The sequence below is a fragment of the Ctenocephalides felis genome, unplaced genomic scaffold, assembly GCF_003426905.1.
Source record: "Ctenocephalides felis isolate EL2017-DRISC unplaced genomic scaffold, ASM342690v1 CF-g0.4_SCAFFOLD_01604, whole genome shotgun sequence".
Classification (NCBI taxonomy): Eukaryota; Metazoa; Arthropoda; class Insecta; order Siphonaptera; family Pulicidae; genus Ctenocephalides; species Ctenocephalides felis.
In genome coordinates, this window is record NW_020537758.1 from 6510697 (window position 1) to 6530592 (window position 19896).

Below are 19896 nucleotides of genomic sequence, written 5' to 3' on the forward strand. Positions count from 1 at the left end.
CTCGTTTTCGTGGTTTACAATCGAAGGAGAGAGAGCCATGTTAATATTCCAGGAGGACCTGATGATGATGTCAGGGAGAATATTATTAATTACGGTAATTATTTATTAAAATACTCAAAATATTAGTTCAAAATGTTAGAATAAAAATTTAGATTATGGAATAATCTAAATATTTTTCATACAACATAAATGTGTATATATAATTTTATTAACACAACTTTATTTTGAAGTTCGACGTCTCCAAAATTTGTATACCAAAAAATAATTTCTACTTTAAGCCCGATATTTCCAAAACCATAATCCAAAACCATTTACTATATTAAAATAAAAGATAGATTACACAATTACGTAAATATTTCCCATACAACATAAACATGTACAATTAATTTGTAATAAAAAATCATTTTTTAGATGACGAAGGTGGCGGCGAAGACGACATGACAGGCTTCGATATAACGCCTTTACAAATTCCTGTTGGAGGGCCTCATCCGGCCCTGGGAGCCCCTGGTTTGGTACCCCCTGCCGGAAAATGCAGCCCTGCATTATGACGCAACCTGCATTCAGAAGTAAGTAGGAAAAAAATAGTAGCATGGAATTATTTATTTTTTGGATTATTTATTTATGCATGAAATTTATTTTTCAACCTATTTCTTCATTATTTAAAATTTTATAAATATTGTTAGTAGTGCATATACTTATTAAATATCAAGATAGAAAATTCATTCTTATATTTTGCAAAAAAATTATTTAAAGCCAAAATAAGTGTATAAAATTTTTTATAACAGTCATGGAATTAACTAATGTCTTCTATTATTTTTTTATTGATTTTGCTTTTAGTATAGAATTTAAAAAAAACACACACAAAATGCTTTTAAATTTGCACCATTGTAAATTATTCTGGACACTTTTGCTTTGAATTGGATACATTAAATTGCATATTTCTTAGAAATTTATATTTTTAACAGTAATAAATTTTCTATCACCTATTTTAAAATGTTTGAGTAATTTTTCTGTTTGTATTATTATTTTTTTGTGCTTGTATTATTAACTTTTATTTTTTCCTTCTTCTTCAGTACTTAGTCGGAGTTGTCCTGAGTTCAATTCCTTTACAAAGGAGACAAAGTTTTAATGACAATTAAGTAAAAAATATTTTTTCATAAATATCAATACGATTTATATTATTTTTTGGGTTGAACTCTGGAGTCTCTGCAGATTGGACATTCTTGTAGTTATTTTGGCATGTTGGTGAAAGGTTTGATTTTGTATATTTTGTAGTAATAAATAGTTATTTTTGTAGTTGAATTAGTAGTATTTTTATTATTATTAGCATTGATTTCAGTTAGTTAAATTTGTTCAAAATATATATAACCGAAAGAGTAACAATGGTATTTTCTCGTTTCTTTCTCAATTTCTGCTTTAAATTTTTTAGAATTTAATTGTAAAAGTAGTAGACATTTATTATTAATGCTCTACAATTTACTAAAAACAATACATGGTCGATCAAAAAAGCCTGAAAAACAATTTGGTGCCAATATTTGGTTCAAGTAATTTAAACTCACAGTAAGTTTATATTATTTTATTTACTTCAATGCGATTGATAATTTATTTTCATCCATGTTTGTTAAAACTAGTCATTTATTTTATTATTAATTCATACTAATAATTTTTTCACAAAAACTGTTATCATCAATTCCATAGTATACATAGAACAATTAATATATATATATATATATATATATATATATACATATATATACTATATATATATATATATATTTATTATTTATATTGTAATATTTTTGCAGCCCAATCTATTTATGAATAAAAAAAGATTAAATAACAAAATTCATTCAGTAATCTAAACAACATATAACATAAATACATAGTTGATAAAAATATAAATATAAAAAAGGAGAAAATTATACATACCAAACCAGGAAAAACAACAGCAAAAATTAATTGTGATGTAAATTGATTGAACACTAAATTTGTGTAAAATAATAAATTACTATATATTAACAAACGAGAAATTGAAGGTGCACATTTTGCCCTCCTATATTTAATGTTATTAATAGCAGTGCATTATGGATACTGATCAAGGTTACAACGCCAGTGTAGTCACGGAATTCACGGAAAAGAGTAAGTAAGTGTTTTTTAGATGACTGAATGATGACACACATCAAGTGTCGAAACGTTGAATGGAATAAATAATTTTGTTATTTAATCTTTTTTAATTCGACCGGGTGGGCTGCAAAAAATATTACAAATATGTATCAACGTCGACAAAACTATCATCATATATATTATATATAATATATATAATATATATATATTTATTTATTTATTTATTTATTTATTTATTTATTTATTATTTTTATGTATTTTTTCATCTAGATCCAGTGCCGTTAAATCCAGGGGAACCTCAGTCAGTGGCGGCGTTTATTGGGGAGCATAAAAAGCGTTCGGATGCTGACCCGAATGCACCCCTTTCGACGACTTGAGGAACTACGCCTATGAAGGCGGCGGCTCCACCGCGGGCAGTCTTAGTTCGCTAGCATCAGGTAATAAATATAAATATATATATATATATATATATATATATATATAATTTTTTTTGGTTCAAAACCTTCTATAAATGCACTTGAATATATACAAAAAGTTTTATCCAAATTGGACAAGTCGTTTAAGAGCAGTTCGATGTCATACATACGTGCGACAGATTTTTATTAGGTTGTCAAATATCTCCCTTCCGCTTTTTTGCTCTTGGTTTATAATACAAGAAGGCGGAAGGGAGATATTTGACAACCTATTATGTTTTAATTTTATATAAGAGTTATATTTTGGCTAAATTTGGTCGTTTAACAATTTTATAAATATTAATTTTAAGAAAATTATATTTTATTAGTAATTTTAATTAATTTTGACCGGCATGAGTTAAAAAAAATTGTGGAAAGACAGTTGTTAATTTTTTTAAAAATTACTCATCCAGAATTTTATATTTTATTTTCTATCCTTTTCCAGGTACGGATGATGAGCAACAAGAATACGATTATCTAGGGGCCTGGGGCCCCCGATTTGATAAATTAGCCGACATGTACGGCCCCACTGGAAATGAACACGAACACGATGACGAACTGTAAAGAAAAAAAAATGACTAAAGAAAAAAAATTGGATGAAGACGAATTTAAAAATCTGGTACTTAAACTGTAAGTACATATATGTTTACATATCAAATAATTCGGTTTCGAACTTGTACTGGGATAAATAATTTGTTTGACGTCCTGACGAGTTCGAAATTATTTATTTGACGCGAATTTGTTCAAAGCAATCACCAAAAATACTCGAAAAATGTACCATTAGGATTTAAGTATTTTTTCATACAGAAATTGACCCATATTTTAACTTTTAAATTATTTATATAATATAAATAACGCATTTGGCGAAATTGTACAAAATTAAATTGTGTATAAAATTTTGTAACATCATAATGCCCTACAGCAACTCGGTATACTTTAAAATCGCGTTTAAAAATACAAAATCAAATCAAAGGTATTAAAAGTGCACTGGTCGTAACTTGATGAGCATTTAATCAGTAGATCTCTTGTATCATTCAAACAGTTTATCCGACGTAAATAGTATATCAGACAAATTTGTACTAAAAAAAAATTCTCTATAAAATTTTCTAAAATCCTAAAGACTTACAGCAACTCGGTATACTTCAAATCATTTTTAAACGCAAAATATTACAAATATGGACTGCTGAATCGCATTATATTATAACTATTGTATTTCCAAAGGATTTGTCCGATATAAATAATTTATCAGACAAATTTATACTAAATAAAATTATCTATAAAATTCTCTAACATCATAAAGCCCTACAGCAACTCAGTATACTTTAAAATCACGTTCAAAGAAAATTTATACAAAATTTTACAATAATGTCTCCACTTGATATTAAATTTATTTAGGCTAATATGGGTCATATTTAATTTTGAGTATGAAAAAAATATATCAATACAAAAACAAATAGGCATTATTTATCCTAAACTAAAGGCTTTTTGGGCCTTAATATATAAGTAGGACAAGTTTTTTTAAAAACAATTACTAAGTCATTATTAATTTTTAATAAAATTCGGATGGAGTGTGATATATTATTACACTTTGTTCGATTTGGATGAAAATTTGGGACTAAAATTATGGCTGCAATATTAGAAACAAAAATATAAAAACATAAACTGCCAGTAAAAAGCTCAGAATTATAGTTTAACATAGTAAAAAATAATATTGTAGCTAAAATGAATTTTGAGTATTGAATTTTACTATTGGTCCCAAATTTTCCCAAAAATTGTATTAAATTTGTAATTTTGTAAAAAACCCAAACTATTTAATCCTATAAGTTAATGAGCCAGTAACTTAGTAGTAATTAACTGAAAAACTAAACAAATCCCTTCAATTACTAAAATGGTCCTAAAAACTACACAAAACGACCTAAATCAACTTAGGGAAATTTTTAAAGTGTTTTAAGCTAGATAAAAAAAAATAGTTAGCAAAACACTGTAATAAAAATTATCATTAATTGTAAATAATAATAATAATATAGGAAAAATATTTATACGGGGTTTTGAACATAAATCACGACACTTATACTCTGAAAAAAATAGTTTGTAAGAATTTTTATGTACATAATACTCTAAATTTATTTTGAAAAGCACTGAATGATTTTCGCACGCAATTCGAATTTGTTTTGGTCGAAATCAAGTGTAAAGACTGTCTAAATTTTTTTTGGGGATGAAAATGTGTATATTGTTTAATGTTAGTGCCATATACCAAAGGTTTTTTAATTTAAATGGACACAGGAATTTTTACATGACATACTAATGTATGGGAAAAACTTCTAGTAGCTTTGGACTTAGATTTTCTTTCATGCCATGACTTTTCTTACATTTTACCAAATAACTTTTTACCCTCAACACCTACACTAATTTCGTATTTGGACACCAAAATCTACACAAAATTGTCTTTAAACCTGCATAAACAAATATCATTTATCTCAATTTATTATCATATAAACCAGATTCAAAAAAGTCCATTCTAAAAGCACTTTAACTAGTATTATTATTCTATAAAGCAGTATGTTGTGTGTGTGAATGTTTTTTTACGTAAATTAAATATATAAATAAATATATTGAAGAGTATGAGGTGCCAATTTAATACACTTATTTAATACTAAAAACGCGTTGTATGTCCGACTGTCCGTCTGTCTGTTTTTTGTGTAGGAAGGAAATGTTGTTAGCTGATGGAAAAATTAAAAAAAAAACTCCAATATGGTTCCAAAAATGTTAAAATTTTGCACAAATATTTTTAAAAGTGTGTTTGATATGCTGAAAATTTTAAACTAATATTTTCTTATTATATATTCATTTTTGTTAATTTTCAAAATCGTCTAGTTTTTGTATACTACTAAAAATTATGGGCCGGTGCAAAAAATATGCAAGCACTTTTTGAAATATTTATATCTATTTGAACTCCAAAATTGTCAAAATTTGGGACAAATATTTTTAAAAGTATTTTTCAAATACTAAAAATGTGAAACCGTTGTGTCATCAATATTTGTTTAATTTTTTTAGTTTCTAAAATCGTCTCTTATTTGTATACGAGTTGCAAATATCACTGTATATTGCAAAAAATGTGCAAGCACTTTTTGAAATATTTTTATCTACTCTATTTTAACCCCAAAAAAGTCAAAATTTAGTACAAATGTTTTTAAAAATATGCTTTAAATACCAAAAATATAAAACCATTGTTTTATAAATATTTGTTTAATTTTTTTAGTTCCCAAAATCGTCTATTATTTGTATACTAAAAATTTGGTGCAAGTATTTTTGAAAATATTTATACATTTTAACTCCAAAATAGTCAAAACTTGGCACAAATATTTTTAAAAGTGTGTTTTAAATAATATAAGACCTTTGTTTTATCAAAATTTGTTTAATTTGTTTTAATTTTTAAAATTGTCTATTATATGTATATTAAAAATTACACGAGTCGGTGCAAAAAATATGCAAGCACTTTTTCAAATATTCATATCTACTCTATTTTAACTCCAAAATAGTCAAAATTTGGCACAAATATTTCTAAAAGTATACTTTAAATACCAAAAATATAAAACCGTTGTTTTATCAAAATTTGTTTAATTGTTTCAAGTTCTAAAATCGTCTATTTTTTGCATATTATAAATTATATGAGTCTGTGCAAGCACATTTTGAAATATTTATATCTACCCTATTTTAACTCTAAAAAAGTCAAAATTTGGCACAAATATTTTTAAAAGTATAGTTTAAATGCCAAAAATATAAAATCATCGTTTTATTAATATTTGTTTGATATTTTTAATTTCTCAAACCGTCTATATTTGTATACTAAAAATTTGGTGCAAAAAATATGCAAACACTTTTTGAAATATTTATATCTACTCTATTTTAACTCCAAAATAGTCAAAATTTGGCACAAATATTTCTAAAAGTATACTTTAAAAACCAAAAATAAAAAAAACATTTTTAAAATTGTTATTAGTCTATTTCCATCAGCTTTTAACAAATGCAAAGTTATATATATAAAAAATTGCATATATTAAATGTTTAAGGAACTTAATATTAAACATAATGATGTATTTAATGAAAATGATAAAATTAAAATTATATAATTATAATTAAGTTAGAATTAACGTTCGTACGTCTAATATGATATTATTATAAGTAAGGATATATATAAATATAAATATAAATAAATAATAATAAATGACAAAATATATGAAAATAATATATTTGTTCGGTTGGTTTTGGTAGGGTGGAAAAAATAGCGAAAAAGTCTGTAACTTGTTTAATTTAAATTTGAATTATTTGGAATTTTGACAAAATATAGCTGATAGTATATATTTTTGGGCAAAAATATGCAAAAAAATATTTTTTGATTATTTGTATTTTTTTTTTAAATCACAATATTGGATATATAATTCTGTATGCATTCAGTATCACATTGTATACTTGTTCAAAAATTTGTATCTTCTTGAATAAATTTTCAAAAAATTTGAAACTTGCACATAATATAGCTGAATGTGCATATTATCGAATAAAAATACAAAGCAAATAATTTTTGGAACAAATTTTAAATAAAACAGCTTAGACAATATGCATGAAGTTCTAATACATCACAGTCGTTTTCTTATTATAATCGCTATTTTTTTCGTTTATATCGAAAATCAATCGAATAATCGATAATTTGTAGTCGCTAAGTGTCTGCACCGTGTATACCTACATCCAATTTAATTTTTTTGTCGATATAAATCCTTAAAACGTTTAATTTTCGATTTTATTCACGCCACTATCATCGTGTACCAGTTTGTGTGTTGAAGAGAAAATTTCACTTTTCTGCAAAAATAAGTAAAAATTTCATAAAAAATAGAGGAAATTGTGATTTGTTGATTTCGTGAAATTTTTGTGAAATTATTGCATACATTTTGCATTTGCAATAATTTTTGGAGTGATTTTAATTCACGTCTGTGTAGAAATGTGTGGTTGTTGGACGATGCAAGATGTTTTGTTGGAAAACAATTAAAATTTTTGGTATTTAAAAATGAATTTAAAAATTTTAGATATTTATAGGCGTATAGACTTCATAAATAATACTATTTTTTACTAGTAAAATGTAAAATTTGGATGAAATTTATATGCAAAACTGTCGATGCAAATCGTATTTGAGGACACTTTTGTAGTATTATTTTTATAACTTTTGTTTTAACTAGCAAAGACTAACTTTTTACTAATTCAAATGAATCTACGTAAAATTTATAACAATTTTGTGAAATTTAATTTTTTTAAAAAGTTTTAGGAAAATTCTACAAGCTTTTGAAAACAACGTTTCATAATACAAACATTTGCAATATTCAAGTCGTGTTTTCTCGTAAAATTGTTAAAAATTTGTAAAAAATACATATATAATTTATTATTGCAAATTTCTTCAGCTACAATATTATTGAATTAATATTTATCATATCTACAACTTTTATAAAGATAAATAAATAAAACCGATACTGAAATTTGTTATAAATAATTACTAGAAAATTTTAGTACAAACGTAATTTTTCAAGTCGTAATTTCTCGTAAGTTTGTTAGAAATTTGAAAAAAAATTCGTTTATAATTTTTTGTTGCAAATTTCTTGAGCTACAAAAATGTTTAATATATATTTATCTTATCTATAACGGTTGTAAAGATAAATAAATAAAACCAGTAATATAGCCCTGAAATGCGTTATAAATAATTTCAAGAACATTTTAGGACAAGTGTAATTAATAATAATTTCAAGAATATTTCAAGTCGTATTTTTTCATAAAATTGTTAGAAATTTGGAAAAAATTCATATATAATGTTTTGTTGAAAATTTTGTTTGCTACAAAATTGTTTAATATATATTTATCATATCTACAACGGTTATTAAGATAAATAATAAAAACCGGTGGCAGCCCTAAATTAAATTAAGGAATTTATATAAAAATTTTATCAAAATATTTTGTATCGTCCAACAAGCCCAAATAAAAATATAAACAATAAATAAATTCCAATTGTAAAGTCAATTACCGTACAAAAATAATTGTACAATTAGTTTTATGTTTATTATTAAAATAACCAAGATTTATGTAAAATATATAAACACCAAAGATGTAAAATTAATAAATACTCATTTATATGTATATATATATATATATATATACATATAAATGAGAATTATATACTGTACCAGACTATTTTATAATTTAGTTTGTAAACCCACGAATGTTTTTTGATTTTTATAAATTGCATTTTACATGTAGTTCACTTGAATGAAAAAATACAAACAAATAAACTGTAATTATTGATATGAAAAATAATTCAATGACTTTTATTATAACATTTAATTATCTTTAATATATATATATATATATGTGTGTATATATATATGTATATATACATAAAATTGATTATGAACTTTTAGAATTTTCAGGCAAAATATGAATTTTCTATAGTTTTTTATTTTCTACAGTAGTTTCTTTAAAATTTCATGGAATTTTTTGTAGTTTTTAATATAATATCCTTTAAATTGTATTTTTAACAGGTAGTTCTTTATATTTTCAATATTCTATACAAAATTTTACTAATAACAATTTTATATTATCATATTCAAATTTTTCAAATTTGCCGCCTTGCCATTGGTTTGAATCTTCGCTATTAGTATCTAGTAGTTCGCTTACTTCACGTCGTTTGAAATGTCAAAACAACAAATGACAGCAAAATTTTTATTTAATAAAAATTGAATAAAACTTGTGATAAAATTAGTGAAATTATATATTACAATACTGTATATTATGCCTGCAAATCAAATACAATATTCGGAAAAATATATGGACGAACAATATGAATACAGGTAAATAAAAATTTAAACTAACCTCAAAAATGTAATTGAAATAAGTAATTGATACAGATTTTGTTGGATAAAATGCATACAAGTAGTTAAATATTGTTTAAATATATATCACGTTTAATGTGGATGAGTTTTTAAGTATGTTTTTTATTGTCAAAGTATTTGTGGCACATTTGATAAAACTAACCTTAAATATCAATGTTTTGTATAGCTCTTTACAAATAATGGGTAATTTTTGCCTTAAAGCCTCTAATAATATAAACTATATTGCATAGATATGACTATAATCAATAAGTATGCTATTCATTGCTCAAAGCTATTGATCGTGTTATCGGCAATACTTTTTTTGTTTGTATGATAAAATTGCACATGTATATATATATATATATATATATATATATATATATATGTATTTATCATGTGTCTTTTACCCCAGACATGTGATCCTACCAAAAGATCTAGTCCGTCACGTGCCCAAGACTCATCTAATGTCCGAGACCGAATGGAGAAACCTGGGAGTTCAACAAAGTCCAGGCTGGGTTCACTATATGATGCACAATCCTGAACCCCACGTCCTACTTTTCAGAAGACCCAAACCCGATGAGAATAATGCTGGTGAAGTTTTGCTGGCATATTAATTATTATGAATAATGTGATGAGACAAGTGATTGTACTAAGAATTTTTTTAGTATGTGGGAAGGAGGTTATAAGCAATGTTAATATATATGAATAGATATTTATTTTGATGTGTAGATTTTGTATTTAAAGAAGTGATTAAAGTATTTTGATTTATTATGTTAGTTTTTCTATAATGATAAAAAAAATACTCAATGAAAGGAAAAATTCAAAACAAGGAATAGGATGAATAAAAAAACGAAATTACAGCTGTGCAGTAAATACAATGAATGAGAAATAACAACAACAAATAAATAACAATAATAATAAATAATAATAATAATAAATGAACAACATATGAATGAGAAATTAAACAATGAGTAAGAACAATAATACAATAAATATACAATTTGAAAATTATATTAAGAATAAAAATTATACAATGAATAATAAAATATACAATACAGAAATAAATAATGCATTAAAAATATACACTGCATAAATAAATATACACATTCATATTTCAATATAAAACAATATAAATAAACGTTAATTATTATTTAAAATTGATTATTTTCTCGGCCAATGTAAATACCACTTATTTCTCAAGTTCGATAATAAAGAAAGAAAGAAAGAAATTATGTTGAATTTTTATAAATTTATATCAAACTGAGTTAAATACTGTTTCTTTATATATATTGAATAATATATTTGAAGATATATTCAAGGAAAAAATACAATAAATGATATAATTTGAGAAAATAAAACATATACAATAAATAAAAAAAAATCAATGAATAAAATTGCACAAAAATACAAGCAATAACAAAAAATATATACAATAAATAAAAAATTATGTTTAAAAAAATATGAATAATTTAAAATATATATATTTAACTACAAAACTAATATACTTTATTTTCGAAATAAACAGTTGAGATTTTATTTAAATTCTGAATTATTAATTATTAAATTTTTATTAATATTAAATTTACCAAAACATTTTTGTACATTTCTTATATTATTGTCTATACTTATTTCAAAAATTACTAAAATAAAATATCCAAAAATAAAATGATGCAGTTTTTAGAATTCTTTTAGAGTATTAAATTATCTAAAATAAATTAATTTGCATTTAAAATAAAATTAAAAGCATAAGTAAATCTCCATAAAATAATATATGTGAGTACATGTTTTTACATTTTGGTGTATATTTCAAAAATTACTCAAAATATTCAAATGCCGTCTTTAGAAATCTTTTAGATTATTAAATTATCTAAAACTTTTCTTTATATAACAATCTTGTATAATAAATTTATTTGATTTTAAAATAAAAGTAAAGCAAATTAAAAGCACAAGTAAAAATATCCATGTGAGTACAATTTTTTTTACAATTTGGTGTATATTTCAAAAACTACTCGAAAATTTTCGAAAGCAATCTTTAAGAATCCTTTAGAATATTAAATTATCTAAAACTTTTCTATATATAGTAATATCGTAAAAAAAAATATTTGCTTTTAAAATAAAAGTAAAAGCAAATTATAAGCACAAGTAAAATTATCCATGTGAGTATAATTTTTTACATTTTTATTTATATATAAAAAACTATTCAAAATATTCAAATTCAGTCTTTAAAAATAATTTAGAGTATTAAATTATCTAAATATTTGTAAAATAATGGGCAAAAAATAAATAAAGTAAGTATTTGCATATAAAAAAATATTTTATATAAAATTTTAATATAATTAAACATTATATATATATATATATATATATATATATATATATATACAAAAAATCAGTGTACAACAATGTTATCAGAAATAGATTAAAGAGAGCTTATCAGCATCTTAATTAAACATGCTTTTGTATTTATCAAGATTTAATTATTATTAGTCCTATGTTAATATGTATATTCCCCAACATCCATTATGAAAATCTAATAAATGAAAAATGTATTTTATTAGTTGACCATTATTAAAATAAAGTTGTCTTTGTTTGTTTAGGTAAGTCCACCATTGGACTCTTATCAGAGTAACACAACTCTACAAATATAATAAATTATAGGAATATTTCTATTAAATATACATAGTGGAATTAATTAATTATATTGTTAATATGTTGTGGACAAGATGATTATAAGTTTTAGTGTTAAATTAATATTAAAACAGTGCGGATGAAATTTGCAAATTTTGAGGTTAGGTTTGTACATCAGCTGTTAAGTGTCAAAAATTATTTTTATTTTAGGTTTAAAAGAATTTTGCCGTGACCTAGATAATAAAATATATATTTAAAATTGTTTGTAGCACTCAAATAATACAGAAAAATGCTTATTTTATATATATAACGGGTATTTTACTTAATACAGGAATTTTTGTATCTGGTATGAGATTTTTTTACATTTTTTTTTCAGATTGTATGAAGTATTTAAGAAGTTTTGATGTCCAAACAAGATGAAATTTGCAGAACATTTGTCAGCACATATTACTCCAGAATGGAGGAAACAATATATAAATTACGAGGTAAGATAATTTTGTACCTAGATAGTTCTACGATGGATTTTAATTTGTACCTAGCTTTACTGACCGTTGAAAGAAGAGTATTGAATTACTATTTGTTATTAAAATCTAAATGCTGTCTGTAAGAGATCTAATAGTTTTTTATTTTTGTGCTTTATATTTTTGTACGATAGTCTTAAAGGCATTCGTTGGAATTTAATTAGTACCTAGCTTTACTGACCGTTGAAAGAAGAGTATTGAATTACTATTTGTTATTGAAACCTTCATGTAGTCTAAATGCTGTCTTTAAGAGATCCAATAGTTTATTTTTTTGCTTTATATTTTTGTATATCGATAGTCTTAAAGGCATTCAATGGAATTTAATTAGTACCTAGCTTTACTGACCAGGTGAATTCATATTTTATAGACAAAGTATAAGAGCTTATAAATTGTACAATATTTATATTTATTATGTAAAGTTAAAATGAAGGACTTTAGCTCATATTTCGAAAAATTCGTGTTTTGTTTCAGGAAATGAAAGCAATGTTATATACTGCTGTAGAGGAGGCTCCTGCAGCAGATTCCGTAGAACCAGAAGTGTTGGCTAGACATTTTGCACATTTCGATGAACAGTTTTTCCACTATTGTGATAATGAACTTAAGAAAATTAATACTTTTTACTCAGGTATATGATAATGATAATATATATATATATATATATATATATATATATAAGAAATAAATTTATTTTTTTATTTGCAGAAAAACTTGCCGAAGCCACCAGGAAATTTGCTGCTTTGCACACAGAGTTAAAAGCATCTTTAAGAGTGAGTTTTTTTCTATAATATTTATATATATATATATATATGTGTATATTAATTAATATATATATGTCAATTACATTTTTTCCAGATGGGTAGCAATAAAAGCAAGCGAGAAACAGCAAAAAAGGCCCTCTTGCCATACCGCAAAGTCCAGGAATTAAAATTGGCTTTTAGTGAATTCTATTTATCTTTAATATTACTCCAGAATTATCAGAATTTAAATCATACGGGTTTCAGGAAAATACTCAAAAAACATGATAAGGTGATAAAAAAATAGTTATAGTAAATATAAATCATGCAGCTTTTTGTATTGTAAGTATTTTTATTTATTTTTTTTTTCAGCTTTTATCTGTTGAAATTGGTGCCAAATGGCGAAAGGAGCAAGTCGAGACTTCACATTTTTTTACAAATAAAGACATTGATAAACTTATTAATGAAACTGAAAGTGCTGTGACTAATGATTTAGAAGGTAATAATTTATTTACTTAAATATTCAATATTAATTGTGACAAAAATCGAAAATGAAAATTTTTGCATAACTTTACGTTTCAAAGAGTTCTGAACATTTTGGCATACCTTAAAAAAAATGGATGTATGTGCGTGTGTGCGTGTGTGTATGTATGTGCGGATACAATTTTTCGTTGACGATTTCGGGAACACGGATCAACCGATGTGAATCGTTCAAAAAACATTCGATTTTTATTGTTAGGGAGATGTGCTCATTAGTTTTTGGCAAGGGCAGGTCCAGCCGTTACGGAGATACGGAGCAAAAAGTGCAGAAAATAGAAATCTAGTTTTTTAAAGAACGGAGCGTCCGATTTGAATGATTCGAAAAACATTTTATTTGTATTTTTGGGAAGGCAGGTCTAGCGGTTTTGGAGTTTCAATAAAAAAGTGAAAAAATGCGGATAAAAATGATCATTAGACATGTGCACATCAAACTATCAGATATTTTATAGAGATTTTAATAATGTGTACACATTTTGTGTCATTTTTTTGGGTTCCGTACCAAGATTTTTTAATTGGTTCAAACAAATGTTCTCGACATTTTTGACAATATGCCCCGATATAAAAATTTAGAATAAAACGACTTTGAATTCGATCTTTCATATTCTTTAAAAATAAATAGAAAATTCAGGACATTTTTTTGGTTTTTGTCAGATAACTCAAAAATATCATATGAAAGCACCCTTTTTCAGATAGATAGGGTCAAACTAGATAAAATTTACTACGATTTCATGCCAACAGTTGTATACACCCCGATATGAAATTTTTTGAATAAAACGACTTTGAATTTGATGTTTCCTAAGATGTATGTATAATAAGCTCGTTGCCAAATGTAATAAGCAAATATAAATTTTTAATGAATAATTTATTTGAAATTATTTAAAACAGTTATTGACTATTTTCATTCCTCGAATGCTTAATCACAGTATGGGTAGTTTCAACAAATTGCTTTAAGCCACGATGCCATACACCACTAGATTTTTGTTTTTGAGCATCGGATTTTAATTTTAATTCTGGCTAAAGTTCTAAAGCTCACTTATATACTTTAAATGAATAATTTTAACTTTACAATTCGGTTTATATAATTCTTATAAATATTAGACAATGCTATAGTATTCATAATAATCTATTTGAAAATATTCCTCGAACATTTCGTTACGGTACGGAAAGTTCCAGCAATTTTCCTTAAGCCACTAGTTTTTTTTTTTTTTTGTTATAGGTGGTGATCGCCAAAGGGCGATGAAAAGGCTGAGAGTACCTCCCTTAGGCGAACAACAAAGTCCCTGGACAACTTTTAAAGTCGGACTATTTTCCGGAAGCTTTATTGTCTTAGTAATAACAGTCATACTCTCCGGTAAGTTAAAGGGCACAACTAGTGTGAAATTTTCAAAAAATCGAATTTTCAATTTTTCCATATTTCGATAGGTTATACCTTTAACCCTCCGTCGGTCGGCGTGGTCTAGCCAGACTTTTTTCGGCTTCAATTAAAAAAAAAAAGAATACTTCTAATAATCCTATCGATTTGAAATTTCTTGACTTTTCCTAAAATTTCATTAGCTGTCGATCAATGAAAAAATCAGGACGAAAAAATGCACAGAAGGATAATTATAAGGATATTAACTCTATTATACTTTGAACGGTCGGAAAGGTCTGTCTAGACCACCCATACATTTTGTATGAAATATAGGCTTTTTGATATATGTAAACCAGTCTTTTGTCTTTTTTCATGGTATTTTCTATTCAAACTGCGTTGTATATATTCTTTGCTTTGTGTTGTAACATGAATGTTAGTATTTTCATGACGAGAGTTCTTTGAAAACCTACCAAACTTATTGGTAATCGCAAACACTGAAAATCGGATGAGTAATGCACACATTATCAACAATTTTTCTACCCGTACTGCGTTCGAAATTTTTTTTTTGGAAACCTGCAGTGAAATTATATTTTCACTTTGACTCTTTTACAGCTCATTTCAAATGCGACGCACCTCATTTCGTTTTCATGTGAATTTCACATTTATTTCAAAAGAATAAATATTGTTTTTCATTGATATAAATCAGAAAAATTAACAAAAAAGCAACGATTTTTTTATATTTCTTGATTTTTTTATATAATATAATATGTAATATTTTTATTTCAAGCAAGTACAACACATGCAAAAGACGGTAAGAAAAAGAAAAAATCAAAACTTTAAATATTTACTACTAATAATCGTTAATATATAAGTCACCAAAAACTCATTTATCCCATATAAATGCATGTAAAATGAATGGTGGTCCAGCCAGACCTTTTCGACCGTTTGAAGGTGAAAAAATATCCGACCGACGGAGGGTTAAAAGTAAAATACCAAAATTGTAAATCGATATCTTAAATAGTTTTTGAGTCACAGCCATTTAAATAGTGTATATATAGTATACAGTATAGCGCTCATTTTGTATTTAAACGCATTTTTCTCGAAACAGCATTTTCCGAATTTGCTGCAGCAATTACACAAAAACAAATGATCCGATCACTATCGAATTATTTTTACATGTCATATATATAGTTCTCCGTAAAATGAACTATCGATTTTTTGATCGGATCAAAAATCGAATTTTGGCAGTCCAAAAACGACCAAAATTTTGGGTAAAATTTGACTTTTTTAAAAAAATACCGTCATTTTGTCAATTTTTTATTAACTTCCCGTAGGGTAAGTTATTGTAATGGGCCGAAAATCGGAATTGAAAATTTTTACATTTCTCGACGTTTTGAAGGTTTCTGAACGTTTTGGCATACCTCAGAAAAAATGGATGTGTGTGTGTGTGTGTGTGTGTGTGTATGTATGTATGGATACAAATTTTCGTCCACGTTTTCGGGCGTACGGATCAACCGATTTGAATGGTTCAAAAAACATTCGATTCCTATTGATAGGGAAAAGAGCTGATTAGTTTTTGGCAAAGGCAGGTCCAGCCGTTTCGAAGATACGGAGCAAAGATTGCAGAAAATAGAAATCGAATTTTTGAGAGAACGGAGTATCCGATTTGAATGATCTAAAAAACATTCAATTAGTAATGATTGGGAGAAGTGGTATTAGCTTTTGGCAAAGGCAGGCCCGGCCATTTCGAAGATACAGAGCTAAATGTGCAAAAAATGGCAGTTTTTGAGGGAACTAAGCGTCCGATTTAAATGATTCAAAGAACTTTCTGCTTGTCTTAACAAAATAATTGATTTTGGAAAAAAAAAAATTTGTTCCATTTTTTTTTTTTTTTTGTATATCGAAATATTTCAGATTTTATTTTTAATTCTGACTATAAGTTCTAATATACTTTACAAATAATTTCAATTCTGCAATTCAGTTTATATAATTCTTATAAATATTAGACAATGTTACAATATTTATAATAATCTATTTGAAAACATTCAGTATTCCACGAACATTTCGTTACGGTACGGGAAGTTCCAGCAATTTGCCTTAAGGCACGATGCCATAATTGCCTCAAGACAGAATTCCACTTACAGCTAGTTTTTTTTCTTTATCGTAGTTCATCTTTTAGACAATATTATCTAAATTAACGAAAATTTTTTTTTTAAATTTCATCCACGTAGAGAAGGCCGGAATCACTGCAGCAGTGAAGGGTCTTTTTTGTCGCGCCGTTGGAGATCGACTATAACTTAAAAAATATTAAATTTTTTGCTTCAAAAAATTTTACTATGTATTCTTAAAACATGTATAAATACATTCCTAAAATTTTGTAATGATTGATAAAGTATTTTTTTTAATATCAATTTCCAAAAATCACCTTTTTTAGGCGGTTACACTAGTTGTGCCCTTAAAGGACACATTTTAAATATCCTTTTACCAACTATTCTTTATCCTTAGCAATTTTTCGAGACACAACAACCGAAAGTCTCCTGATAGCATTCAGACTCTACAGAGGTCCTCTTCTGATAATCGAGTTTATTTTTCTTCTCGGAGTCAACGTTTACGGTTGGCGTTCATCAGGAGTGAACCATGTCTTGATTTTCGAGCTGGACCAAGAAATCATCTATCTGAGCAGCATTTGATAGAATTGGCAGCAATTTTTGGGGTCGTCTGGACCTTAAGTATACTTAGTTTTATTTATAGTGCCAGTCTGAGCATTCCTCCGTATGTCAACCCTTTGGCGTTGACTGCGATCATGGTTGTGTTCCTGGTGAACCCTTTCAAGGTCTTCAGACACGAGGCTAGGTTCTGGTTGCTGAAAATCTGTGTAAGTGGGTAAAAGATAGTTATAGATGATACTTGTACTTTATGGGGTTTTATACATATTTTTTTTCCAGGGCCGCATGATAGCAGCACCGTTTTTTGCAGTGGCGTTCGCTGATTTCTGGCTCGCCGATCAATTGAATTCACTTGTGGGTTCCATGCTGGATTTTCATTTTTTAGCTTGTTTTTATATCACTAATGGAAATTGGCTTCAAGCAGCCGGAGGTAAGATAAAGTTATTTATATATATATATATATATATATATATAATATATATATATATAGCTGACCCGGCAAGTTGTTTTTGCCATGGAATATTTTCAAGTATAAAAATTTAAGTACGAAAATAACTGATTTGCGAATGTATTACGTAAGTGATCACAGAATGACAAAAAATATAATAGGAATATTACCCACTGCAAAGCATTACATATAATATATGTTATTATAATCTGGAACTTTTTATTATATTTATACTAGCTGACCCGGCAAACATTGTTTTGCCATAAAAAATATTTTTAGTAAAAATATTTAATACGAAATTGCATAATGTGACGCAAAATGAAAGGAACGGCTAACAAAAAATATATGAATGGTTTACCCACTGCAAAGCATGCCACATATAAATGTCCCTTAATAGTCTTTGCAAGGTGGCACATTTCTAATATCAAGATTTTGATATATTATTACCGTATTTTTTATTGAGTGAGATAGAAAAAAAGGAGAGAGTGAAAATTTTACAGCTTTGCCATAAATTTGTATGGTAAACTAAAACTATTGTAGATTTAAATTTTAATATTTTTAATGTTTTTTTATTAGAAAATATACAGTTTGTGCGCATCGGGAAATGTTTGTTTAATGGGTAAATGGGAGAAAAAAATGAAAAAAATAGTTTTTCTAAATAAAAAGTGTTCTATGTATTTTTCCATTTCGAGTTATAGAAATTTAAAATATAGTAAATAGGCTCAAAAGTGAAAAAAATTTAGGGATGGACAACATTTGATAAAAATAATTATATTTTTTAAAGTAAATAAAATAAATAAAAAAAAATAAATAAAATGTGACTCCAAAATTTAAAAAGGCTGGACAACTCTTAATAAAAATAAATTGTTTTTTAACTTTTTGTAGGGCAAGTTATAGTAAAGGGCCGAAAATCAAAAATGAAGATTTTTGCATTTCTCGACATTTTGAAGGATTCTGAACATTTTGGCATATCTTAGAAAAAATTGATGTGTTTTGTTAGTCCGTAATTTTTTGTCGACGATTTTGGGCGCACGGATCAACCGATTTGAATGGTTCAAAAAACATTCGATTCCTATTAATAATGAGATGTGCTGATTAGTTTTTGGCAAAGGCAGGGCCAGCCGTTACGGAGATACGCAGCAAAGAGTGCAGAAAATAGAAATCGAGTTTTTGAGAGAACGGAGCGTACGATTGGAATAAATCAAAAAACATTTTATTTGTATCAATTTTTTGGGGTTCCGTACCAAGATTTTTAATTTTTATCTTCATTTATATGGTTCAAACGAATAACCTCGACATTTTCGATTCGTAGGATTAAAAAAATATTCGGTTTGTACTCGTTTTTGCGAAAGGCATGTCCAGCCGTTACGGAGAAATCGAGCGCAAAGAGTGTAAAAATGGTCAAAGTTTTTGAGAGAGCGGATCATCCGATTGGATTAATTCAAAAAACCTTCTGCTTGCGTAGACGGTGTGCAAAAAATGTTTTTATAAAATTTCATAATTTTGAAGATTTTCAAAAAACAAAAT

General features: G+C 26.2%; 3 protein-coding genes across 3 annotated transcripts in view; all 3 read left to right on the forward strand.

Annotated features, from left to right (window-relative positions):
• Positions 1-3291, forward strand: part of LOC113374006 (neural-cadherin-like) — a 454794-nt gene extending 451503 nt beyond the window's left edge. Inside the window, 1 exon segment of the mRNA XM_026614261.1 lies at positions 3022-3291. Coding sequence (XP_026470046.1) covers positions 3022-3140 — 119 coding nt within the window. The 3' untranslated portion in view covers positions 3141-3291.
• A 6069-nt stretch (positions 3292-9360) lies between these two features.
• On the forward strand, positions 9361-10152 carry LOC113372181 (cyclin-dependent kinases regulatory subunit-like). The gene is made up of 2 exons (XM_026612509.1): positions 9361-9460; positions 9894-10152. Exons 1-2 carry the CDS (start codon positions 9402-9404, stop codon positions 10093-10095), a joined length of 261 nt encoding a protein of 86 aa, XP_026468294.1. The 5' UTR covers positions 9361-9401; the 3' UTR covers positions 10096-10152.
• A 2373-nt stretch (positions 10153-12525) lies between these two features.
• Positions 12526-17945, forward strand: LOC113372948 (xenotropic and polytropic retrovirus receptor 1-like). Its single transcript, XM_026613281.1, has 7 exons — positions 12526-12594; positions 13102-13255; positions 13333-13397; positions 13483-13656; positions 13737-13863; positions 15121-15255; positions 17761-17945. The coding sequence occupies exons 1-7, from the start codon at positions 12526-12528 to the stop codon at positions 17943-17945; spliced, it is 909 nt and encodes a 302-aa protein (XP_026469066.1).
• Positions 17946-19896: the final 1951 nt, after the last annotated feature.

Bases quoted from the DNA above. Each gene is read 5' to 3' on its own strand.
- LOC113372181 (XM_026612509.1), top strand. From the start codon at position 9,402: ATGCCTGCAAATCAAATACAATATTCGGAAAAATATATGGACGAACAA. The intron at 9,461-9,893 runs GTAAATAAAAAT...CTTTTACCCCAG, and splicing joins GACGAACAATATGAATACAG to ACATGTGATCCTACCAAAAG.
- LOC113372948 (XM_026613281.1), top strand. From the start codon at position 12,526: ATGAAATTTGCAGAACATTTGTCAGCACATATTACTCCAGAATGGAGG. The intron at 12,595-13,101 runs GTAAGATAATTT...GTTTTGTTTCAG, and splicing joins AACAATATATAAATTACGAG to GAAATGAAAGCAATGTTATA. The intron at 13,657-13,736 runs GTGATAAAAAAA...TTTTTTTTTCAG, and splicing joins TACTCAAAAAACATGATAAG to CTTTTATCTGTTGAAATTGG.